General features: G+C 38.4%; 1 protein-coding gene across 3 annotated transcripts; it reads right to left on the bottom strand.

The window, feature by feature from the left end:
- Nucleotides 1–338: 338 nt before the first annotated feature.
- LOC126048343 (protein NPAT) lies at nucleotides 339–27400 on the bottom strand. 3 transcript variants are annotated; one of them, XM_049823204.1, is made up of 18 exons: nucleotides 27199–27400; nucleotides 23769–23887; nucleotides 22103–22163; nucleotides 20499–20571; nucleotides 18432–18472; nucleotides 17190–17420; nucleotides 16612–16696; nucleotides 15309–15441; nucleotides 14720–14811; nucleotides 14549–14636; nucleotides 12676–12772; nucleotides 12014–12145; nucleotides 9529–11226; nucleotides 7700–7815; nucleotides 7498–7606; nucleotides 6374–6431; nucleotides 3107–4262; nucleotides 339–2203 (listed from the first exon to the last, which is right to left on the bottom strand). In XM_049823204.1, exons 1-18 carry the CDS (start codon nucleotides 27233–27235, stop codon nucleotides 2126–2128), a joined length of 4404 nt encoding a protein of 1467 aa, XP_049679161.1. In that variant the 5' UTR covers nucleotides 27236–27400; the 3' UTR covers nucleotides 339–2125. The 3 variants fall into 3 exon arrangements, with proteins under 3 accessions (XP_049679161.1, XP_049679162.1, XP_049679163.1); XM_049823205.1 differs by having other exon boundaries at nucleotides 16612–16693; XM_049823206.1 differs by lacking the exon at nucleotides 12014–12145.
- Between the last annotated feature and the right edge of the window lie 10 nt (nucleotides 27401–27410).

The raw sequence follows: 27410 nt of genomic DNA, 5'->3' as shown, positions 1-27410 counted from the left end.
CTTCAGGAGTAGAGGGTTAAGCATTCCTATTGCTGGTATGGGGAGCTAGAAAAATACTTTCCTGGGATAATATTGTTCAAGATTTCAGTGAGACGCTTATGCAGTTTCTTTGGCAGGCTTTTTATCAGAGGGCAAAAACTGGCTATTTCATCAGTATAAAGCCTATTCCCACCTCATGCTTTTCACAAGGGATAAATGTCAAACACTTTTAAGTTTCTTAGCTGGGATTTAGGACAACTGCTTTCTTTCAGCAGGAAGTCATCTTCACCCACTGACTGTCCTTGCATTTTCCTCCATAAAGCAGGGGTAATAAATACTTTGACTGGGATGTAGTGGGATCTGTTTCTTCTGGGAATGAATGTACTAGTAGCAAATGAACAGTGGCGTTTAAATGCCACATTCTAAGAAAATTAACCTTCATTCATGCTCTGATACCTGTTCTTCTGAAAATTATTTGCCATATGACAGCAGCTTGGAACTGAAGATGCTGCTTCCTTTTAAAGAGTATAAGTAAGTGAACTGATAATTCACATCTTTACTACTACTGGGTCAGCTGAATTGAAAAAGAAAGACTATGGTGGATACTGGCTGTCCCATGAAGAGCTATACTATTATCTCAAATAAATAGCAAATCTATTTAAAAATATCACATATTAACTGTCAGAATGCTATTATGCATAAAACGCCACGATGTAGCAAAGAGACAATTGTTTTTGCCACTCTGACAATTGCTATTAGAACTTTGTGTTTAATACTGAGCTCTTCCTCTTAAAAAATGACTGATCAACGTAACTTTTCTATACAATATCTGCAAAGCTGCTTAGTGGACTTACAAAACATTAGGCAAGGCACACAATCCTTTATTAAAACAAAAATATTTATTCAAGCTGTAAATGCTATGCAGTATTTAGTTATTGGATGGGTTTAATATAAACGTCTACTGCATAATATTGGTTCCTTAGGAATCCTTGTACACTATTTATCTGAAACATTGCCCTGTTGCTGTACAGATCTCTTACAAGAAAACTTGAGTTTTTTAAGACCTCAACAATTTGAGACCAAAGGAAGAAATACCAGTAGAGAAAATTCTGCAGTACTGGAGCAAGGCTTAGTGTGGTATTTTCACGCATGCTAATTATTACTAAAATGTAGTCTGAGTTTCTCCTGTGCCTGTTTTGAAGAGAGTTTGTATAATAGCTATGACAAATTCTACATTAAGCAGAAAGATTAGATGCAATTTCTTCCATGTCTGGCTAAAAGCATAAGTGATATTAACAAAAGCTTTCTCAACACCGTACAAAAGGCAGTTAAAAGAATTGACTTTTGCAACAGAACACACTGAAATTCTTGTCTGGCTATTGCTAGAATGTAAGTATTCATACTGGAGTATGAATATGGGGGTTAACCACAACAACGCACATTGTTTGAAAAGAGCTTTTGTATTCAAAGGACAGAAAATACTGTAAACAGATGAAGCCCTTCCAAAGTAAAGTTCTTGCCTGAATGACTGGTTGGGAAAAGCTTCATGAGATGAGAAATACTTTAGGAGGTTTTATTGGCCTTAACGTTTAGTTACTGGTATTTTTGTTAACTCAGTCAAAGCCTTACAACATGGTTTTGACAGTTGCAGGAGAAGAGAGCGTTAGTACAAGCCAGTTACAGCTGAAGATTTAAGTCCCTTTTGGATTCAACAAGACAATGGGAAGGGGACAGGTTGGCTGCCCGTGTCTTAAAACAGTGAACTACAAACACCGCCTTCAAATTCACAACCTTTTCACAAATCAGCTAAGCGGTTCGGATGGGTAAGTAGAGAATGCAGCAGAACACAGACAACGTGGTGTAACTGGAAACATACAACTTTTCTTACATTACATTTATACAAATTTACAATTTTGCAAATTCAATGGCTCTATAATTATGCAAGTGCTTTTTAAAAAATAAACATATACCAACTCAAATGATATTTACACTTAGCAACCTGCTTCAGAAACAGCATGATTTTGCTATAAAGTGAAACTTCAGTGCACTGAAAGTGCAACTCACCCTTTAGAATTAACTTCCCTTCCCATGCAAAACCTCAGTGTAACACCACCTAGCTTTAGACAGTCATAGTTCAACTTTTTTTTCATTCATCGTAATGCAAAGACAACAAGAACTTGTCCACATCCATTCCTGCTGGAAAAGAATTTGGTAGCTTCTTTTTCTGTAGGAGAAGAAAAGAACAGTTGTGTTTGATACTAAGAACCTGAGGATACTGAAGAGTCTGTAAGCACTCCTTTCTTCCTCATCCTTCCATCTACCTTTTAGACATAACTGCACAAAGCTCACCGAGAAATCGGACACTGCAATGCGTATACACTTATGTGTACCCCCCGGGTACAAATGGCATGGTTATGGGACAGGAGTAGCTGAACTCTTGGTTTCAGCAGTAGCCCACCCAGACCAGACCAGCACAGCCTCTCCACTCTTACCATATACGCAATAGAGTAAGCGAGCATCTTCCAGTTACAGTATTTCAGGAGTATGCTATATCTAAGAGTGGTGAATTACAAAGTTAGACTGTGTCTCCTTTTTGATTATTTACATACGTCACCATTTCATGTCTCCCACCTTTGCTATTTTCCATTAAATCCCCAAGTCAAAGGTATGGTGCTCTAGACTATGGAGACTGGGAACACACAAAATGTGGATTCCTAGTCCTGGGGGTAATCGAGGATGCAAGAATAGCTTGAATGCTAGTAAGGCCTAGATTGAGTTTGGGTTAATTCCTACCTTCCACCTAAAAACTTAGTCTGAAGCTAGAATTTAGAAACTCATTCATGTTTTAAGAGAAATAATTTGATTTTCATAGGTATGTGCAGAGAGTCAGTAGGAGCTGCTTGTGTTTATCTGAAGACTATACTAATCTTAAGAAAACTGTTAGTTCAGAGTAGGCTCAAGAGGCAAAGTTAGTAAAACTGACAAATGTAAATAGGATGTTGGGGATGTGGACTAGCATCTCTGAACCATCCTATTATGTATTATAGAGAGATAGCTATAAATAACATATATATACGTCTAATATATATTTAGAATTTTAAATTAAAAAGTAAATGCTTGTACTTGCCTTTATTTTCTTCTTCTTTGATGGTGTTGGAGAGCTTTGAAGGTCTTTTCTATTTGCAGAACGAGAGTTTCTCTCACCCTCATTCAAGTCCTCTAGTTTCCTTTTCTTTACTGTGCTCCTTAAAGATCTGAACTGCTGAGTATTGTCCTTCAGGGGGGTTGCAGTGCTAGTCCTTGCAATAGCTGCCCGTGACAGTATCATCAGCGTGTGAGCAGCCATGCTGACGCTATTTTCGCTACCTGTTTCACTAGCTGGGCTGCAGGCAGGCAAGTCTGGCGTAGCAGGGGGTACCATTATTCTAGGGGTTGTGCTATCCTCGTTGAAGCGCCGACAGGTCGGTGTCCGTACACTATCTGTAGTATCATCTGTATGTCTGTCCCCAACTCCAGATGGCGTACGGGGTACCGGCAATTCTCCATTTTCAACTGTTTTACTAGTCGGGCTATGCCACTGAATGTCTTGCAACATTTCCACACATTGTTTAGTGAATGGACTTGACAGGCAAAGGCCTTGGTTGGAAACTTTAGCTGGTTCCCGCTTTGGCTCCTTCGAAGCTAAAGAAATGGACACTGAAGATTTGCCATTCCCATTCGACAGCGACCCTTGCTTTTTGTTCAGCTCTTGCACCGAAGCAACCGTTTTCTCATTCCATAAGCTAACAGTCTGTTGGCCATTTGAGAGTTTGGCAGTGTCCTGGTTCTTCTGTTTTTCATCAGTATCCCTTCGTAATTCATTTTCTTTATTTGCTGTAGTCTTATGGAAGGGATCTAATGGAAGCCCTGCAGTTGCCACCTTCCGCTCGGGCTGTGGCTCCTTTGCAGCTGTGCTTCTGTTGCTACCAACTTCTGGCTTACACAGAATTCTAGGCAATGTTTTATCTTTCTCTCTCTTTGCTACCTGTGCTTTAGCAGAGGATGATGCAGAGTCAACAGCAAATAAAGTATTTTCGGTTCGTTCTTTTTGGGATAAACTCTTAGTAGTCTGAATTTGGGTGTTTCCTCCTGGAGTGGGTAGGACATTATCAAAGCAAAGCACTCTCCTGTGACTTTCACTTTGTCTTGAATTTGAGCTTGTGCTCTCTACTGGTGCAACAGGTAAGCTCTCCTCTGCTTTCCTTCCCAGTTCTGCAGTGATAATCTTGTCCGAATTCCCAGTCCTGAAAATGAGATAAAAACACTTCAGCGACACACTTGTTCTTACTAGGCAAGTTCATTTCAGCTGGCTGGAAGTCCCCACCCGCCCCTCAAAACACCTATTTAAAACTCTCTCCATTCTCTAAATGCAAGTATTTTATCAACGCACAAAGACCAAGAGCGAGGGGTGACAACTGCAGAAAGCTCAGGGAAGGCCAAAAAGGATGACAAAAAGGTATGAAACAGAGTCTGTACAAAGAACAATTAGGTAGACGGGGGCTCTTCAGCCTGGAAAGAGAGATGACTAAGAGGAAATGCAACAAAGCTCTGGGGGAAAAGCCAACAAAAAGGAAACTATTTACTGTATCTTCTAGCGGAAGAACTAGGTGCATCAAGTAAAACTAGTATCAGGTTCAAAACAAAGCAAGGACATTGGGACACTGCATGTAATTAAGCCTAAGAACTTTTTTAACCCTGGGATATTTGTGGATGCTGGTAGTTTTAATTCAAAAAGAAACTGAGCACATCCATGACAGGATAGTCCATCCCAGAATACTGCTTGTGGCTCTGGAGGTCCTTGGAGCTGAAACTGCTAAGAGGCTGCCAGAATATTCTGGGCAATATCATCACATGTGTGCCTTATACTCTCCCCTATGCATTTGCTGTAAGTGACGGGATACAGAGCAAGACAAAAAGCTTTCAGCGGGCATCTGGATGAGAACATACAAACTCCCTAGGGCTTGGTCTCCACCTGACAACCAGCCACATCTATGTGAAAAGGCCACCACTGCACTGTAGCGATGTCAAAAGAAAAATGCTTCTGCGCTGTCAGCTCATACCACTTATGTCTGTGCCCTCTTCCTGGCTTATGCTGCATTTCCAAGAGAAGCTTCTGTGTATTATGCTGCATTTCCAAGAGAAGCTTCTGTGTATTCATCTATGCTAGTAAGACGATCCCCATGCAGATAAGCCTTTATGGTTTGTAAGAGGAAAAGTCAAATTAACTTTGGGATGGTAACTTTGGTACCTTTGGGATGGTAAAGAAGGTATGGGTGGTAGCAGTTTGTTTTATTTCTGTGAAATGTGAGAGGGTAGAGAGTAGAAATGAGAAATTACATCCCTTTACAGGGAACATTTTGCTCTCTTTGCTGTGCAAAACATACGTCTGGAGATCGGTTAAAATTAACAGAAAGCTGAATTATCAAAGTGATGTTATCCAAAATCTTGCTTCTGTGCCTTTTTAAAAATCACTAATTTTTCATGCATGTATACCTTGGTATGTGGTGGGGTTTTCTTAGGAAAACTTTTCCAACATTTTAACTGAGTACTGAATATGTAGATTTTTTTTTAAAGTATGTTTTATTTTTACAATAAAAGAACATTTCACCTCTAATATTTAAAATGACCTTCTTATCTTCTCCTACACTCTTTTGCTCATTCCAACATCCTTTTGTTTCTGAAGTCCATTAATGATAAGGAGAGTTACTGCTGAAGCCCTGCTTTGTTCTCTCTCACTTGCCCAACAGAAAACTAGTACCTATCTCAATTAGCAATTAAATTATATTCATCAGTATGAAGTTAGCATGCTGTTCTCCTCACCATCTTTCCTTTGACTTTTCACTTTATAAATGACAAAGCAGTGTTCTAATCTGCACAGCTCCAGAACCCCATCTAACAAGCTCTACTGGATTTGGACCAGAGAGTGGTAAAGGCAATGAGGCTATACTACAAAACCATGGGTACCACTCATCTGAAAAGAAAAAAGAAAAAAAAAAAAGGAAAAAAAAAAGAAAAAAAAAAGGTTTTAATCATTAAAATATCCCAGTAAATGTAACAGGCCATTTCTCCTAGCTTGGACTCCACTCACACAATTTCTATTTGACAATTGAGACAGAAGAAAATAAACACAAAGCCATACAAAATTAACATAGGAACAGCAACAGCAAAATTCTAGCACAGGCTGCACCAGTACTAGCACACATCTGTACCGATACTCCTAGCAGACAGACAGGAAGAAATAAAAGGGGTACTGCGTATGCCATTGTTAAAAAAAGCTGCTCTCCTCTACCAATACTGTATGAAGACATTCATGGCAAGAAAAAGAAATCAAGTTTGAATACTGAGCACTACTGACCTTTGTGTTCGAGAATTTATATGGCTCAAAGGCTCAGCTACATTTGGTACCAATTTTCCTGGAACAACAGATGAAGTATTAATAAACTACAATATTCCAAGTAAATCATCTCACTGTTAGTACAATGACATTTCACCTGACAGAGCATCAATAAAGAAAAAGCCAGCAACAAAACTCCACAATTTTTTCATAATTTTAAAGTTTACAGATGAATAGATTAGCAAAGGTCACGAACTAAGTATAAACAAGAAGCTTGCTCTCTACGCTTAGATAGTACATAGGCCTGGCAAGACAAAACCAACTATACTGGACTTACAAATGCACAGCAGGGATTTCTAAGTAGAAGGGAAATAACCACAGGGAACTCTCAGTTATCCGTCAGCAAACCAGAGTGCAGACTAACTATACAATCCTAGCTTTTTGCTTAATTTGCAACTTCATTCTACTTTCCTTTTTATGTGTAATCCTACTCTTTTTAAAAAAGGTAGATAGGCTAAGCAGAAGTTGTCCTTATAACTCAATTTATTTTCTACTTTGAATCATTTTTCTTTAGCCCCTCCCAACACTAAGAAATGAATGTAACTCCAGTCTTGTTTCAATTTACTATTTAAAGAAGCAAGGTCTCAGTGAAATGAATATACAGAAGCATATACCTGAAATGGCAAACAGAAAACAGCGGAGTGCATTCTTTTTATAAATACGCAACAGTTCTACTAAATATTTTCCTTAATAAATGTTTAGAATTGCTGACTCTTCTAATAACTTCTTTGTTACCATGTGGTTTGGCTTCAATGGCAGCAGTAAACTGCACTTATAACTGAGACGAAAAATAATCAGAAATAATAAAGAAAAGTAAACTTTTAATAACTGCATTAGAGCTTGAAACATTAAATTTTGTTAATAAGCTTGATCCCAAAACTGGAATCATTTTATATGCTGGGAGTTATTCTTTGTAAACTGAGCAAATACAGTTACTAACTGCAGGTACAGGCCTCTCTCAAAGCTATCCCAGTGGTTACCTGGCAGAGGAGCATTGGTGTTTATAAAACTTTATTACTCAGAACTGACATGTCTTTAGAACCCCTACTTTTCTTCTGCTCTTCTCAAGAATGCAAGGCGGGTACCTGTATTAGACTTGTTTCTTGCTCCAGGAATCTTTTGTGATTTGGGAGGTATGGGAAGTTTTGGGACACTTCTGTTGCACACTGGATTAGCCACAGGCATATGTAGAACCTTGAAAGAATCAAAATATTCCATTACAATTTACCTATAGACTCCTTATCACTTTAGATTTAATTTTGAAAAGTTTCATTTGTGATGTGTTACCTGGCGGGCAGGGGCTGAAAATGTATTTCCATTTTGTCCTACTACTGAGAGAGGTATCATTCCCACCATTCCTTGCAAAACAGGTTGCACCGGAGATGCAATTATAATGGCAGAACCTAAAAAATATCAAAGTGTTAAAATTGTACAGAAACTAAAAATACTTCAGTGAAAAGAAAAGCTTCAAGACAGGATTTCTTAAAATTACACAGTCAAACCTGTGGCAAGAAAAGCTCTGGCTTTTTAGAAAAACTTCACTGTCTTTACTATACATCACTACTAGAAAACAGGGTAAGTACCAGTGTTATTTTCAGTTTATATTGAATTCTTTAAAGTCTGTTTTCCTCTTTAAGAAATGGTTCAAAATTAAGCTTGAAATATGACAAACCTATGTTAAGGCTTCAACTTTGAATTAAAGTGATTTATAAAAAACAGTAAAAGTAACATCAAATAGCTTATTTTGCTTCTTAGTAAAAACAAACTATTATTTGCATCCTATTCTCTACAATTAGCATGCTCAAAAGTCATTAGCACAATTATTTCTTTTGTTCCAATGCACCTCTAACACCTTCTCCTTCCAAGCACACAACAAGCTGGGAAAGGCTAGCTTTGTCTGTATGTAGGTATCTAATCTATATTCCTGGCTGGTAGGAGGTGTTAAACGTAGTACACAAAGCTTCTAGTTAATTAGTGTGTTTGAGATTAATTATTTTAAAAACACTAAAATAAAGCATAATAAGACTAACTTGGAATAGTCAAGCCAAAGTTTCCTATTTAAATCATGGTTAAACCAGCTGTTTTAAAACAGTTATTCTAACAGGTTGTAAGAGTATCTGGCTGCCAGACATACGGGAATTATAAAACAGGGAAACTATTATAGCACATTAATTGAAAAGTGGAAGAAAAATTTCAAAAGTGAAAGAAAAATTTATTCCACACACTTCTTCAGTTACATGAGCACTACCAGGAAAAATATCAAATGCATTAGAATGGGCAAACTTCTATTTCTCCTCTATGGAAAAAAAAAAAAAAAAAGAAAAAAAACCCCCAAACATAACAGTTGCATAAAGAAATCCTAATGATGGAAAAGACCAGCTCTCTAAGACCTTGCACATACTGTTGCACCAGCCTCTGCCACAATGAAATGACTACATGCAGAAATTCAAGGATAACTGCAACAAGTTTTTAGTTTTGGAAAGAAATCTAAATGTGTTGATTACAGCTGGTTTATAATTAGGTTTAACATTTAAAAAAGCACTTGAATTTTTTATTGCTGTAGTAATAAAAATGCTTACACCAGGAAAGATTTTATATTATTGAAAGAAATATTGTTATACTTTTATATTTGTCTAAATGTACTTCTAGTGTAGAATAGGTTTTTTGAAAATAAAACAAGGAAATAATTCTGGAAGGACTATCTACATCTAGCCAGTTATCTAAACTAAATATGGATACCTATATGACATAGCATTCTATTTATAACAGGAATCTTACTAAAACAAAAACAAAAAGCCTGCTTTATTTAGCCAAAACAATAGAATCTTCTCTGGCCTAAGCCAAAATATGCTTCCTAAATTTATCACTGCTAAAATGATACAGTTTAAGCTTCTGAAATATAAGGCTATTTTTTTCAAAGCAGCCCGGTCAATGACTGTTCATAGTTTTTATTTCATTTTTAGTTACAACTAACATACCCCCAAAATACATTGCTAGTTTCAAGGGGCAGACAGAGCAGTATTTAAAAACTTTTTACTTTTAATGCGTTTACAAAAAAAGAATAAAAACACTATATAAACACCACATTTTCAGTCATTTTCTAATAATGAGATTACCTTGCGGGAAGTTTGGGGAGACAGTCTGGTTTGCTGCAAATGCATTGCTGGATCTGGGAGGAGTCCGTAATTGTTGTACAGCTGGAGCTTGGGCAGCAAGCGGCATGGAATTGCCAGGCAATACAACTACATTTGATGGTGTTACAGCTGTGCCCAAAGTAGCTGGATCAGTCACACAGGTGGCTATATAAAGGTTGTTTGAATTCCCAAAAGCTGTGCTTGTTGCTGGCATCAACTGTATAAATCCCCCTTCTTTGGAAAGATTTGTTGCACCTGCAACTGAAAAAACGGTGCAGTCTTCATTCTGAGTGTTAACTGAGGTGACCGCAGGATCCTTAGGTCTAAGCACAAGAAGATTTTGCTCTGCCAAAGCTGAATCCACGTTTTTTTCTGTGTCTTCTGAAGTTAGACATTTGGACAGGCCTGCAGTTTTGGTTGGGGATTTGGCTGGAGAAGACAGTATTATAGTCGGCAAATTTTCTCCCGTGATGCTGGAAACAGCGTTATTTAACTCTGTGTCTGATGAAATAAATGGATCATCACTGATGATGATCTTGAGGGACATTATATTAGAAGGATCAACATCCATTGACTGACTACTAGAAGATACACCGCTTATACTTTTGGCCTCGGTACCCGACTCATCTGTTGAGGATGCAGTTTCTGGGAGGGGAGAGTGGCATATTTCAGATGTAGTAAGATTATTTTCAGTGGATACTACAGAAATTTCTGTACATGTATCATCACCAGAAGAGAAATATATATTATCAGCATCTACTTTTGTAGAAGATGAAGGTTCTTGCATTTCCCCTTGTGTTCCCTCTGAGTTTGACAGTCCTGAAGGGAGGTTAAACTCTTTCTTACAAGGCTTATCAAGTGTATGCTGATCATTTGAGTAAGTTTTGTTAGAAGTATCAACAACTTCAAGCTGCAACTCTGTTTTGTCAAGTTCCAAAATCTTCACTGCAGATCTTGCAACAGCACAGTCTGACTGCGTACTCTGTTCCTGTTGGTTAGAGTGGTGGCTAGAGTTCTCCTGAAAGATACCAGGTAAGGCAGCTGTATCATTTGTTGCAGCCTGTTCTTTTCCTGCATCTGCTGATGGGCTAGAAATTGATGAATTGTTTTTTCTCAGCAGTACACTGTGGCCAGGGCTCCCATCAGAAGGGCTTTCAGTAAGTGTTTTTTCAGATAGTGATTTATCTGGTGATAAGTGACATTTACTTCCAGAACGTGTTTTGTTTTCGCTGGCTGTAGTACCCTCTGCCAATGAAATCAAAGAAATCTGCGGACTACCAGAATGAACATATTCTAAATTAGGACTACTTTGAGCACTATGACTTAGTGGGCCTTTTTCAATTTCCATGGCTCTTTCACTTTCAGATACTAATGCAGAGGACTCTTTTTTATCATAAGAATCTCCACAGTGTTCATTACATTCACTATCAGAACTCTGTCTCTTGTTAGGTTCAGTCAAACCAGGCACAGAGTCAAAAGTGATTTCAAGCTCTCCAATGTGTTCAGGGGTAACAGTTTTAAGTACTTCAGTCTGCTTCTTTGGCCTACAATTTCCATGCAACTGCTCATTGGTTGTATTTTTCTTAGCCATATCATCATCATTAACGCTGGTCTTCAAGACACATGATGCTTCTCCTAACTGAAAACCTTTACAGGATAGTGATTCTCTAGAATTATCACCTGTAAAACAGAGAATAAATTAGTTCCATAATTATTAGAACAGATGATCCTTTTACAGCATTTCAGAAGCAACTTAGGAGCTCAGTGGAAAACTGTTTCACATGAGACTACGTAGGAATAATGCTACTCATCCTTACTTTAAAGCTGAGTGGAAAGTATACGAAACGTATGGTGACATACCTTAGGCAATCTGACAAATCAGTTTGTACATAAATAAGTGTACACATAATAAGCAAATGTCTCAAGTCACTAAACCAGACTGCCAGAAGCACAAAAAACATCTCAGGCTAGAGCAGAGAGGTCTTTATTTCTGATATACTTTCACTAAATATCTGCTACTTACTGACTGTTGTTAAAAACAGGGTAGACAGAATAAACATATCATTGGTCCAGAGGAAGACTCTTTTTGTGTGTCAAACAATACATTACAGAACAGAGAGAAAAGATTAATATGGTTAGATGCAAAATATTATCTTTGTGTTCCACAATGAATATGGCAAAGTATCTCTGTTTTGGATGAGAAAACAGATTTGCAGATAATCTGGTTTCATTTAGGAGCTTATCAAGTACAACTTGTAAGTAAAATGATGGACTACTGTTAAGTTTAATAAACTGAAACTTTCTAACACACTAGGTATATCCAGATGTTCATGCAATGGAAATGTCAGATTGGATATTACCATTGAAAACAGGAAGACTTTGAAATGTACAAATTGTCTGAAAATATTTTCATAATGAAAAGTAAACAGACTAGAAGATATCTTAAAGAAAAAAAAAACCAACCTACATCTACTAGTTTCTTCTGTTCCTAAAGAACTTTCAAGTGTTTCTAGGTTATCCTCATCCACCAGGATTGAATTTTCTACTCCACTCTGACCAGAAATACCAGCAGGTAAGTTCTTATTTACCTTGCTCTTTCCTATTTTCAAAATAAAGCATGAAGAATGATTAAATATGTAATTTTACACACAAATGTGATCAATACATTTTAAATGAAGCATGAAGATTTCAAATTCAAGAAACGCCATCCTAAACTCAAAGAACTATTTGTCTACATTCATTACAAATCCAGAAATAGCAGAAAAACGTCCTTATATTTTATGTGAGGATATCCCTGACCAGACAAATAGAAAAATTTTACAACAGCATAGAAAAACAAGTATGAAATACCATCCTTTAGACCAGAAGAGTCTAAAATAACAGTAATAAAACAATCACTCAGCAAGCACAAAACCAGAATTTCAGCCACAAGTAAATGCTGTACTTTATAGTCATGTATAAATATATATAAAAATCTGATTCTGAATCGAGGGGGACAGATGCCATAAAGTCCATTTCTCTTGCAAAAGAGGCCTGCTGAATTACCTTTGCTTCTTCAAGCAATACTTACGAAAACTCAACATTTATGATGCTTTATAGTAATGGTACAACTGAGTATAATACACCCACCATAATCAAACAAGTCAAAGAGTGCCTGAAAAGCTGGATCTGATTCTGTCTGTTCTAGAATGTCCTGTATAGCCTCTTCTGACATATGAATTTCACCCTGAAAAAAGACAAGATACACAGAACTGTGAGACAGTTACTTTCATAACTTAAAAGAAAAACAGACAAGAATTGTTTTCTTTTCAGGTTGTTTTTAGTTCTAGTGCTTCTGCTCAGTACAGAAACATAAAGACTAATGCTGCAAACATTTCTGCCACAAATTTAATGGCAGAATTTAATGTTAAAAAATATTAGTAATTTAAGAAATAAAGCCCCCCAAAACCCAAGCATCTATGTCAGACATTACACCCTGCACATGCATATTGGAGTATTCTCCACATAATGATCAGCATTGTTTAAGAAGGACTAAATCTTGGGCTACACTGGAAGCTTATGCAGATGGTGTGAATGAATGCCATGAGCCTGTACTAGCCAATCACTGGTAAAAAAAATTCCCCAAATTAACCCTAATTTCTTGGTTTTGCATATATGTAGAAGACAATGCTAAGCAAAGGGAAGTTTTACTTCATTTACACATTACATGTTCTATAATATAACTTCTAACTACTTTTCTGTGGAAGGCAGCTGGAAGGCACAGCTACATAGGACATTGCTCTAAGGTTCCTGTTTCAAGCTGACTTATTTGGTAGCAGCCCAGGAAGAAAATGAGGGGGACACTCAGGACATATTTAAGTGTTCAAATACAAAGTTTCTCTTGACTTCATGGAGATCCTCTAAGCACTCTATAACCTTTGATATGGTGTCTGTAAGGGTGGATGTACCACGTGATATGCTTGATTATTTCGTCTCAGCTACTCTTAACTAAATCAAGAAGCCGCTCTGACTTTGTTCTGCTCAGAAAAATGGAATAGAGCTTTTCAGCTCTGTACTTTGACAAAAATTGACCTAAAAATCACCAAGTGACAGAAGAATGGCCCTTAAAAACCAGACACCTCTACTTTGTAACCAGGCAACTGCCTCTACTCTCCTGCCTTTTTCATAAGGGCCATGAAGATTTTAATTCCCTTAAGAGCCCTTTATAACTCTGTGATTGCCAGCTCAAGGTTTGCAGGAGAATGGAGGGAGAACACCAGAAGTTCAGTTTGTAGAAGCAGAATGTACATTGCCTCCAAAAGCAAGAAAATATTAAATTTGAAGAAAAAGCATCCTTATTTAGGCTCCAAACACAATTTCTTTTGCTGTACTAGACAATCCATGTTTATCTCACAGCAAATCAAAAAATCAGATCAGACTAAACATGTTTGGAGACCACAAGATATTTTAAATTCCTTTTTTTTTTTTACAAGGCTTTTGATCAGATCCCCAGTCAGAAGCCAGTACCCAGTTACTGCTACCAAAGATCCAGTGGCAAGCAGGCAGCTGGTAACTGTGGGACAGTGTACTTAGATCTCAGTCTGCAGGTAATGTTAACAGCTAACCACTGCCAGAAGAGGTCCTACTCCCTTGGCTTTTGACCCTGCTGCATGCTTATGCTGCCATGTACAGGCACTGGGAATTAATGCAGAGTGCTTAACTGGCTCAAAATTAACCCCAGCAAAATACCAGTATCCTGTCAGTTCACCTTCTCGAACCTGCACACCACCATACAACAAGGTAAGAGTTAATGCCTATGCAAGGGAATTTGTGGAACCATCCCTGGGCAGATACTAGCCATTAGGTAGGCTTAGTTGTATTGTAAAGCAAACAAATAAAAAGAAAGAAGAGGAGAGCAATCTCAGACATCAGACAGTAAACAGAGGTTGAGCATAGTTCCCTTACCTGATCATTCTTATGTGCCTGGTCTTCAAAAAATGTAAATGGGGCAATTCACACCTACCTGAAGTCCAAGAATTTCATCAATTGAAGTCTCCTGCTCTGTGGGACCACTGTCTGTCTGTTTAGGGGCTTGAGTGACATTGCCATCACTGCAACACATTAATCATTAGTTCAGAACTCAAAAATAAATCAAATAAGAATACGTATGAAGTTTAGAGGTTCCTTTTATTACCTGCCCAGGATTTTGTTAATGTTCTCAGCAAGCTTCTCCTGAAGAGATTTGTTGCTCAAGATTTTTTCTCTGGCATTTTCAATAACCAGTTGCTGGAAAACACAGTTTTTAAGTAGTCAGGTTTCTGTTTTTATCATCACTAGAAAAGCAGCATGAATTTCCAACTTACCAGTAAAAAAAAATAAAAATCAGTTCAACACAGAGAACACTCTTTATAAAAGAGACAGCCAATGTGACTGCATGACATTGCTATGAAAATCATCTCAAAACATTCCTGTACTTCTACGCTCCTAAAGTACAGCAAGGCTTATTGTGCTTTCTGGTTTCTATTCCCTAAAAAATTACTGTATTCTGACAGCTTACACGTATCATAGCAAAGCCAATAAATCAAGGAAAAACCCCCCTCTACATAGCTATGCCATCCTCACTAGTTTAGTACACAAAAGAGCTAGTTCAAATACAAGACAATAAATTTATCTTCTAAAATTAATTTCTATAACACCCAAGACAAACAACATGTAAAAGACTAGTTCTCCTTAGTCTGAATTTGTTTCTTAAATGCAAGTACCTTCCGTAAGTATATACTCACTGGGAAGTTACCATCTATGAATTCTTCAAGCGGCTCACTTTCTTTTTCTGTTACAACTTCATCAGGGTCTTGAGAACTTCTAGCTGCTGAAAGAGGCCCAGATGTTGCAATGCTTTTCCTCTTCTGAGATTCACTGAAATGTTCCAGGAAATTTATGATGTATTTTGTGAGAACATAGCAAACAATAGATCTAATGGTCAGTAAATCAAGTGTTTCTCTTCCTCCTTAGCAAATGGAAGATTTTAATCAACAGAAAATTAACTACACACTGGAAATACAATAAAAGCCGATACCTGTTTCATTATGTTGTATGCATATATTGTGTCTGACTTCACAGAAGTTACAAACAAATATACAGACTGTCGGTAAACAGCACAATGGCAAATTGAATTCCATTCCCACTATTTGGTATTTCTTCTCCCTCCAGTACACATTAATTTAACTGGGGATACAGGTTTTAATTAAGGGCCACTCAAGCAAAAGGTTTGGGCATCACCACTGAAAATAAAAATCTCTCAAGGAGCAGCTGTTGTTAAAGCAGGATACAGATGTTAGGTTGCATAAGAATTTAAATGATGAATAGGAAATGGAATGCTTTTATATGAAATCAAAGTGTAGGCTCTTCTGAAACCATCAGTCAGCAGTGGCACTAAAATCACTTATATACAAAAAAATCATGCAGGAAGAGAGAGAACTTGGAAAAGGTACAAATTGAGTAAGGATCTGGAAAAATGATAAGCAAAACTACCAACTGGGATTTAGTCAGGAGTAAGGACAACAAATGGAACACAGAAACCAGTCAACTCATTAAAAAAAAATAAGGACATTGGTATCAAAGAATAAAAAATGCAAAACTAGTATAAGAACAGTTTTTCATACTACTTTTAGTGCGAACATGAAATTTTTTCCTGACAAAATTTAGAAATCATTTTTCTAAGTTAAAAACAGATAAAATGCATATTTATATCAATATTGAGAATTTTTAGAATTGATAAGGATATTTCAGAAGGAATACGAAATCTCAGGCTCCAATATTATTTGCCTATGTCTAATACTGGGATAATGTAAAGACCGGCTATATGCAATAAAGAAGCACAAGTAGCCTCCTATCAGTCTAATGTTAAATTCTTTGACTTTTCTTTCCTTTGTGAAACATCATACACCAGCTACTTTCAGTGGATCTTAAATGTGAAACACTCCAACATCTAAGAAAATTTACACTAGAGGTTAGAACACCACATAATCTCTAAATGATCTTAAAAAAATCCCACACCACACCACCACCACCCCGCCCCATATTTACCTTTTCCGTCTCCCTGGAGAAAGCAAGTTTGAATGAAGCTTTCGTTCTTGTGATGCTGGAACTTGAATGTGTATGAAATCTCCTGCTTTATAAAGGAAAAAAATGATCATGATGCCAGTACCTTTTCCAGTGACATTGTTGAAGCACTATAGAAATCTACACATTACTTACTATGTTCCAATCAATTCTGGGGAATTCATACAAAATAATCTGGTATTATAATGAAAATGAGAACCATTCCTTTTAAATATATCCCGAGAAAAACATCCATTTGATGTGGATCATCCCTATCTGCTAAAACAAGCGTTTTGGGTAAGGGTGAGAACACAGGATAGAATATTGACAAATTAATGCACTTCTGATGTCTGAACTTGCATTAGCAAGCAAGTATGAGAGAGCCATTTCTCTTTTGGGCACTCATTTTAATCACCTGAACCAGTTTGGAGAGCTAGGGGACCAAAGTATGAATTTTCTGAAAATTTTTTGGCAGAAGATCATTAGCCCTGATTTTAGAAAACTTTCATCTATATCCATTGATTTTTCACAGAAAAAAGGGTTTAATAAAGTGGGCAACTTACTGCTGATCTTGTTTTCCTGGGTTTGTGACTGGTGCACAAACAATGTATTCAGTCTTGCCTGTGACATGCTTTGATTTATTGTTGGCCTGTGAATAACTTGAGGAGATACAATAGAAGAGGAATTTTGTGGCCCTGACTGATGGGCTACTGACAACAATCCTGAGTTTGCAGGAGCTGATTGCTGAAGCATTCTCTGTCTTTTCATTTCTACAATTCCACTTCTTGTACGTGCTGGAGATAATAAAGACAAGATGAAAATGTATGATAAAGGAATTTTAAAAGGTTGCTGATTTTCCAAGACCTAATTAAGGATGCTCCATTGAAAATTTTTTGTGCTTCGACAGCTAATTCACAAAACTCAAAAAGTAAGCAACACCCATCTTTGTCTTCTGTTTGAGTCAAAATAATTCAAGAATTACAGCCAACTTACATAGACATTGTAACCATGTAAATATTTACAGGAATAAATCATACCAAAATGATATTTCATTACATAATATACCATTCGCATAATTGACCTTAACTGAAATAGCTAAACCAATGTAAGTTTGCATTTATTTATCACACTAAATCTGACAAATTTAAACAACAGAACACCACCCAATCCAGTGAATCTCAGATCCAAGAACAATCGCTACCTATATTTCACATTCTCTTTTCTCACACAGGTTACTCAGTAGAAATACTACAGAGGGAAAGAAATATTTTTAAGTAAAATAACTTTTCTGTTTTGAAAGTTCAGTTGGCAGTTTTTGTAATAAAAGAAAATTCTAGATAGAACAAGTATCTTGTCATATTTTGCTTAGATATATGTTTGTATGCACAATAATAATTGTTCCAAGACTGTAATACATTTTTATATTCCTCTTCTACAGAAATGAAACTGCATCATGATTAGACTGGTTATGTTTTCAGTTTCTCTATGAACCACAAATTAACAGCTTCGAGACTGAAGCAGTAGTTTTTAAACCTTTTAACCATGTAAACTTCTAAAAAGTTTTCAGAAGAGAAGAAAATTCTATACAGAGAATTTAAACCCCTTGCAAAAAGCTCAGCTTTTCTTAGTTTCCTTTCTTGATCGTTACAGTAATCCACAGACTGCACTGAAGACAACACACATGCTGAAAAAAACACTACAGAAGAGATCTGACAACGTTTTAAGAGTAAGGATGCGTTACTGATTGCTGCAGCATTCCCCCATTTTTTTGCCATTGATCCCATGGAATTGGCTCAGTTACTTACTCCTTTGATTAGCAGAAAATCCTGTTGAATTCTGCATGCTCCTAAAAAATAAACCAGCTGGTATAAATAAAAGCAGCACAATGGAAACAGCTACACAGTGCAACGGTATCTACCATATGGTTAATGTCAGTCTGGTCCCAGCCATGCATTACTTCAGAAAGCTTCAATCTACTGATTGTTATTTTTATTCTTTCAAACAATGGTCACAGATCCTTCAAATGAAGCTTACTGTTATATTTTAGATCCAGTAACTACAATGGTATCAGATTCTAAATGAGTCATAGTATATTGTTTTATTACAGGAAGGCCACATACTCGCACCAATGCCCTCCTTATCTGCTAGTCCTGCCTTAAAATCTTGAAACGTCTACTCAGCTATCAACTCCCACATACCTATCTTTTTCACCATCTGTCAGAGGCAATAGAGAGCAAAACCATTCTCATACAATGGTAAGGGGAGTTGATCAACACAGGGACTCACTCTTAGAGTGACCCTTTACTTTCTTGATTTCTGTATTGGGTTTGCATGGCAAGGTTTTGCTAGCAGGGTGCTACAGGGGTAAGAAGCTGCTAGAAGCTTCCCCTATGTCCGATAGAGCCAATGCAGCCGGCTCTAAGACAGACCCGCTGCTGACGAAGGCCGAGCCTTTAAGAAGGGGAAAAAAGTTGCAGCAGGCACAGAAACAGCAGCCGGAGAGAAGAGTGAGAACATGTAAGAAAAACAACCCTGTAGACGCCAAGGTCAGTGAAGAAGGAGGGGAAGAAGGTTTGTAGAAGATTTTAGAAAATTTAGGACTATAAGACTGTTAGAAATTAATATAGAATGCGTTAAGGTTATTAATGGCAACAGAGCTGCACAACAGGCCCTGAACAGCGTTCTCAGCCTGTCTCCCTGCATAGCCCCAATCCAGGACTGGATTAAAACCCAGTCAAGCTAATCAGTAGAGACAGATCAAACAAAAGATGAAAAATCAGCAAGATACAGGTGCGTAGCTGGGGAGTGATTAAAATATGTAGAACTTACAAAGATAAATGTGAAATAGTTAATGGAACAACCAGAGAGGTTTTTTCAGAATTGTGTAGGTACGAGACTTCAAAGTAAAGGGGATGACAAGACGACTGACCCAAGACGGACTTCGAAACCCACAGGATGATGACCGGATGGAACAAAAGAAGAATGGATGAGATAAGATGATGATGAATGATAACGACATGGGAACCAAGATCAGCTGGGAAATTACAAAGACTTCAGACTGCAATAATGGGTAGTAAAAAGGTATATAAGACTGAGAAATTTTTGGAAGGTTGCCATTCACTGTGGTGGTGGCCCAACTCTGAGTTGTTAATAAAGCAAACCTAGAGAAACCCATGATTGAAAATTCTTTAACAAGGTGCTCCAGGCACCGGAGCAGAGATTCCCCTGCAGCCCGTGGGGAAGACCATTGTGAGGCAGGCTGTCCCCCTGCAGCCCAGGCAGGTCCACGGTGGAGCAGATACCCACCTGCAGCCCGTGAAGGACCCCATGCCAGAGCAGGTGGGTGCCTGAAGGAGGCTGTGACCCCATGGGAAGCCCGCACTGGAGCAGGCTCCTGGCAGGACCTGTGGACCCACTGAGAGAGCAGCCCACGCTGGAGCAGGGGAAAAGTGAGGAGTCCTTCCCCTGAGGAGGAAGGAGCAGCAGAGACAACCCGTGATGAACTGACCCCAACCCCCATTCCCCATCCCCCTGCACTGCTCAGGGTAAGGAGGTAGAGAAAATCAGGAGTGAAGTTGTGCCTGGGAAGAAGGGAGGAGTGGGCGGGAAGGTGTTTTAAGATTTGGTTTTATTTCTCATTACCCTACTGTGATTTGATGGGGAAAATTAATTTAATTTATTACCAAAGTCGAGTCTGGTTTGCCCATGATGGTAATTAGCAAGTGATCTCCCCCTGTCTTTATTTCGACCCACAAACCTTTCATTCTATTTTCTCTCCCCTGTCCAGCGGAGGAGGGGAGTGATAGAGCAGCTTTGGTGGGCACCTAGCATCCAGCCAGGGTCAGCCCATCACACTTTCAAAACTACATTACCTGATCTGAGAAAGTGTATAGTCTAATTTTTTCCACAGAGATGACATCATTGCTGGAACTTCATTTGTTGTTTCTAAAATAAACCATTAAAAAACCAAAACAAAACAGATTTTAGATGCCTCAAACACACACATGCTGAGAAAAAGTAAAATTGCAAGCAAAACAATTACTATGATATGTTTCAGACATCATCTAACTTTAGGTGTCTAGTCGCCTTCTTCATATTCTGTTAATTAGAGAGCCCTAACTCCTAATTTAAGAGCTATCACTGATATGAACACACATTCATCATGGATACAGTTCTCAGTTTTAGAACCCTAAATGAAACTGAGGCAAAGATATTCACGATAATTCTCAATGGAATCTGCACATTCTGTTGACTCCTGGGCAAACAGATGCCAACCTAACTTACTTCTGGAAATGGTATTCAGATTCCCAAGTCACACGTGTGCTTTTGAAAATTGTAAACTGGCAGACAGGCCTTTAAAAGTAATGGTTTATTTTAATATGTCACCCAAACTGGTAAAAACACTTGGTATTTTTGAAGCACAGAAGAACATTAAAGTATAAATGGAAAGATGTAAGCAGATCAATTTATAAAGTTTTTCAATGTGCCAAGTACAAAGTATTTTGAAGAAAGTATGTTCGTGTCTTAGTTAGCATTTCTATTAAACCTAGTGTGAAAGGAAAGAACCATTCAGAAATATTCCAAACCTAATATGTCTTAAACTGCAAATCTTAGAACCAAGCACCAATAAAATCCGATCATACAACACGCATCAAAAAATTGTAAGACTTGGCAACATTCAGAAGCTCAACAACTGCTTTTAAAAACAGGAAATGCTCTAACTCTGTCTCTAATATTCATACAAAATATTGTTATTCTGAAATTACTTTAATTAGTTTTAAAAACAAGACAAGAAACATTTCACACCATAGGACTCTTCCTGGTTATTTCATAGAATCATAGAATATCTCAAGTTGGAAGGGATCCATAAGGATAATTGAGTCCAACTCCCCACTCCTCACCGGACTACCTAAAACCAAACAATATGACTAAAAGCATCATCTAGATGCTCCATGAACTCTGACAGGCTTGGTGCTGTGACCACTTCCCTGGGGAGCCTGTTCCAGTGATCAACTGCCCTCTCAGTGAAGAACGTTTTCCTAATGTCCAATCTGAACCTCTCCTGACGCAGCTTCGTTCCATTTCCACGTGTCCTATCACCGGTCACCAGAGAGAGGAGATCAGCACTTCCTCCTCCTATTTATACTACAAACAATAAACAGTATAATTTTGTAAGCATAAACCCATATATTTTGCACACTTCATTATATCTTTGTGCTTTATTACATTAGAAGTTCTGCTCAACTTTGAAGTGAAAATATATGCTGGCAAATCCAAACTAATATAATAAATTAATTCTTCTCACAAGATGCTGATCTAATTGGTCATTGTCTGCATAATATGGAAACCTTCAACTTCTAGCATAGATGGGGGATTGCTCTAAGTCCATTTATAGGTGGAGATATTACCTCTTCCTCAAGGAGTTCACAACAGATAAGTAAGAAAAATATAGTAAAATCTCATTCTGAAGGCTTACCTTTTGTTTTCATGGCTACGTATTCATTAAGAATAGTTGTCAAGTTTTTTCCACACAGGGACTGGAAAAAAAATACTGATCTTAGAATCTTCACTAATAACTTATACTTTATCTGCTGTATCACATTATATTTAAGCAGTTCTTTAGAACACTACACCATGCTGACCCTCAACACAAGGAACTGTACTTTATGCTGCTGGTGCCAAGTTGACTCAAACTAGGTAGAAAGCGACCTATGGAACAAAACACCATCATACAAAATCTGAAGTGCTTGATCTCATTGCACAACACCAGTATAGCAGTTAGAGCTGCATGACCTCTGCTCTCCATTGTTACTACAGAATAAAAACACAAAAATAAGATGATGAACAGCTGTAACAGAGTAATGAGTATGTATCATCCTGGAACGCAACTTGTGTTTAGATGCAAACGTGAAGAGAATCTGTCTAAAGTAAAATTCTTGACAGTCACACAGAATTAACTTTCATATTTACTTGTTCTGTTATTTTAAGTGAAACAAAGACAATTAAGATTTTAAGGTTACCACTATCATTTATTGTACCTTCTTGTCTTGTTTGCTAGTGGGAACTCTACCGGGTATGACTAATACAGCCGTTTATTGCAGGTATTTTGAGCTGCAGTAAGAATTTTCTCTTACACACTATCATATTATCACTTTTCTATGAAAAACAGGAAAAATGTTTCTACTGAGAAAAGGAAAATAATTAAAAGCTTTAAAAATATGGATAATCTATTTACATTTGGGTTTTCTAATTTTTGCTGGCCATAGCTTGGTTCTCGATACTCTATCCCCAAAGTACAAATGACTAAACACTTGTAAATGAAGTTCAATGGTCTGTTTTGAATAGGTGCATCAAGACCTCGGATCTCAGAAAAGATCTACACAAATTTTGAATACTGTGGACAAAATCCCATATAATTAACTGATATATTAGAAGAATGAAATTGAAAACAGGAAGACGCACATATAAATGTTAAAAGGTTGATACATGGCAATATCTAAACCCTGTAATTTGCATACTACATTAAAAATCCCATTTTGTGTATGTTAAAAATGCAACATTATCCAATTACCCTGTAGCTATATGCACACATCTACATATGTAGCTACACACTGTATTTATGCACACCCAAATTTCCACATTTAACCTGGGACAAAGCAGATGATACTGATCAAAGAGGAAGCTGAGCTGAAACAGTTTTTGTCAACAAAATTTGGTAGCCTTACATAAAGCTGAGGTTCCTTACTTAAATATTTAATATGTACTTGAAATGGAACATTACTGGCTGCCGTGCCTAGCATAGGAAAGTGATCTCCAATAAATTACAACAGCCCTGAAATCAATAAAACCCTTGCAACACCCTTGCACAAATCAATCTCAAAGCTATAAAGCAGACTAAATGTAATATGCTGAAACCAATTTGCATATTTTATGCTTAAATGTTTCTTAGTAAAATTAAATACTAGAAACCAAATAACTGCTAATATCACAGGATGCTAAAAAATCCCCCAAAACCCAGAGGCGACGATCTAACTAACATTTTAAGCAGCATTTGAGAAGTAATTGTTACAGTGTGAAATCTCAATTTTCTTTTCCATGGATGCAAGTCAATTTAACATTCTGCTTTGCAAATACAAACTCACCAGCAAGCAGGCTGGAATAAATCCATCCTCTGTACAATGCTCTGCATATTCTTTCAAATCTGAGCTTTCCAAAATAAATTCACGGCAGGTAGCTAGAAGTTTTTCCTGTTGTAAATACCCTGCAACAAATCAGATGGAAAATTTTGCTATTTCATTCATTATTTCTGCTCAATAGGTATCAAAGCATTAACATAACCAGCTGAAGACGGTGTTGAAATGATCAGGTAAAGATTTGTATATTAGACAAGGAAAGTGAAGTTATTTTGAAAGAACATGTATCTTGCAAAATATTTCTTTAACAGTTAAAACCAGAAAAAGCACAAAATGTTACTGATATTAGACTGTATTTACAAACTATTCAAGACTGGAAGTAAGGCAATATGAACAATTTCTGATTGATCTTTAGTACAGACGGTACTGTACAGACAAGAAAATAAAAGTTCTTGGCTCAGGAGGCTGACTAACTCTTATATGGGCTGAACAGCCCAGTTTGATAATTAAATGGAATTCTACAATACTTTGTTAATAAAATGCACTGCTACGCAACAGTAACTCCCCACGCATCCTCCTTTTTCAAAACAAGTAAAACCTGTGCAGCTATTACAACAGTGCATAATATTTATTAAAAAAATAGGCATTGTACAAAAATTAGTAACAGGAAAAAGTTTTCTCCCCCCACTTACTGTAATTTTCATTTCAATAGAGGTATTAGCTGCAACTTGTGCCCTGTACACACCCCAAGACTCAGTAGTTACATTAACAGGAAATAAACCGAAAAAGTTTACTTCTTCAAAATTCCATTCCTCAGCAAACACATTCTGCTTTAATCAAACTTTTTAAGACCTGCTTTAATCTTCAAACACTCTAAACATCAAAAGATAGAAATAGACCAATCTGAATGAAGGATTCTAGAACAAAGAACCACAAAAGAAAATGTCTCTTTCTTGCTTGTAGCAGAACTGAATATGCAATGTTTTAAAGGAAGGATAAAATATGTGACTAATTATACAATGCAGGATATATATACATTAGCATGTCTATTTCAATGGACCCCCAAAATGGTCCACCTCGGTTTAGGAATGCCTATAGAAAAATGCAGCCTTTAAGTTTGCATGAAGACAAATATCGTCCAGCAGATCCGAGTATAGCTGGAAAAAACCGATCATATTGCAGACACACAAGCCCTTGTTCAGGTCTTCAACAAATGAGCAAACTTGAAAGTTAAACACAGTTTGGGAATAACCACCGTGAGCTTAATCACAACATATGAGCTGGCCTGTCTGACAGAAAACACTAGTGGTACCTGTGGAAAGGAAAGGGCTGTCCTGTTTAATTTTTCAAATATGTTTTTCTAGAAATATCTCAAGCCACAATTTGCTGGAAGCTGAAAGTTTATTTTGGGGAAACACAATTATATGCCAGTCTTATTCCCATCCATTACACCATCCGCTGTTGGCCAGGATGGAAGATGGGGTATTAGGCAGGCGGAACTTTTATCTGTGCTGGTAAGGCTGTTCTTACAATCAAACTCATCTGGACATTTACATTAAAAGTTGCAATTTTTCTTTCTTGAACCTACTACTACAGTATTGCAAGGGATGAAGAAATGCTTGCATACAGGCACATTTGGAACATACACCAATTTCCTGCAAAATAAGGCATTCCAAAGTTTAAAAATGCCAGAATTAAGATCTGTGCAACTGAACTGCTTGTGCATACACTGTATAATGACGTAACAGTACACAATCTCTAACGTCACCAAAACCAAACTGAAGGCACAAAAGGTACAGTACCTTCTGAACGAGGAATGATTAAATATTTCGATCTATCTTAAGAAAAGACACACATCTAACTCATAGTACACATTCACTTTTACACTAATTAGAAAAAGATAAATTTTCTTATGTATTTTTCTATAGGTGAGCTTATCTTATAATTTTAGTTTGGTTTCTTAAACCAGTATTCATCAACCTTCACAGCACCAGAAAGACTTATTAGGGGGGGAGGGGGAGGGGGGGGGGAGATTTTTTTTTTTTTTTTAAAAAAAAGCCTGTTTATCCACCCAAATTCAGAGATGACTCTTGGAAGAGGAATCCCTATTACAAGACAGAAATAGCTACAAGGAATATCCTGTTCTACAACCTTAGGTTGCTCAGAAGTTTTCTAGACATGATGCATGCACCATGCCACAACAGACACAAGATAGGATGGATCATCCTTAGTACATGTGACGTTGCCAGGATTGTATACTATGTCTGCAAGTCTGTGGTAAGCATGTGAGATAAGCTTTCTACCCAGAAACTTGTAACTTAACCGATTTTTTATAGAAAAGCACAGTGAGAGATCTCCTTTGTGTGATTTTAAATCTTCTCTTACAATGCATGGAGTTTCTAAAAGTCCTCTATTACTTCATGATAAGAAAAACGCTGCATCTCTTAATAGCTTTGTTTGTCAAGACAGTAGCAAGAAACATTTCAGATAGTATTTAAAAATACGTTGTGCCGGAAGAACACTGAAGAAAAGATTCAGCCTTAATGTCTTTGGATTCAGAGAAATTGCAGACAACTGAAAACTGAATCTCACATTGCAAGCTGCTGAGACATCTTGGCAACCTGTGCCAACAGGTGGTTATGTGTGCGACTTAAATATGTGGGTCATATTTTTGATTACCATCCATTTGTTCTTATCTTTGGCAGTATCCAAGCAATCCAAAGCACAAAGTCATTTAAAACATTCACCGTCTGTCGCTGATGTCCTGAACGCACTCATGCTGTGCTGTCCACAGACACTGAGCAAACCTGAACTCTCAACGCAGCCTCACAGGTGACAACCAGGGAGGGAAAGAAAAACCAGCTGAGCCTTAACCTAGCCTCCTCTGGTATTTTGGATAACCCTTGTGCTCCTCCTGTGACCGGATACTTTCCCAAATCCCATTCGCCAGGCGTCTGTATGGAGGTGGACACCACAGACCACCACGTTTTCTTAAACTTGTGGAGAACCCGAGTTCCAGACACGGCCGGGGAGCAGCACAGCCCGGCCGGCACGGCCTGGCGGGCTCCCCTGCGCCCGCGGCGGCTCCAGGGGCCCCCACGTCCCTCAAGGCCGAGCTGCGCTAGTCTCCCGCTAGAGACCGGGCCGGAGGCGGGCGGGGGGGACAGCCCGGAGACCGCCGGGCCCGGGGCATCGCGGCAGCGACAACCCCAGCCTGGGGGGGGACGGGGACGAGCGGGACGCGGTCGAGGGTCAAGGGCGCAGCCGCTTCATTCTCCTGCCGCGCCGCGGGCGCTGACCGGCGGCTGTCAATCCCCAGCAGAGACCCCCTGGCGCGGCGGCCGCCGTCTCCCCCGCCCGCCGGCCCCCCGGCCCGGGGGTCCCCGCGGCGCCTCACGGGCGAGCGGCGACCCCGCCCCGCCCTCACTGGCTCACTCACCCAGCACCAGCCGGGCCACGTCGGACGGCAGCAGCATGGCCCGAGGCGGCGAGGGGAACGGTGGGGGAGCGGGCAACGGGGGAGGGGGGGGAAGGGGGGGAAGGGAAGGAGGGGAGGAAGCGGCGGGACGCAGCTCCCGGAGGCGCAGCGCGGCCGCCCCGCCACCGAGACGAAGGCGCGGAAACTCCGCCAGCCAGCGCCGCGCCCGGCCC

The sequence above is a fragment of the Accipiter gentilis genome, chromosome 19, assembly GCF_929443795.1.
Source record: "Accipiter gentilis chromosome 19, bAccGen1.1, whole genome shotgun sequence".
NCBI classification, from domain to species: domain Eukaryota; kingdom Metazoa; phylum Chordata; class Aves; order Accipitriformes; family Accipitridae; genus Astur; species Astur gentilis.
Note: the sequence above shows the minus strand (reverse complement) of the source record. Positions and strands in the feature narration are given on the sequence as shown.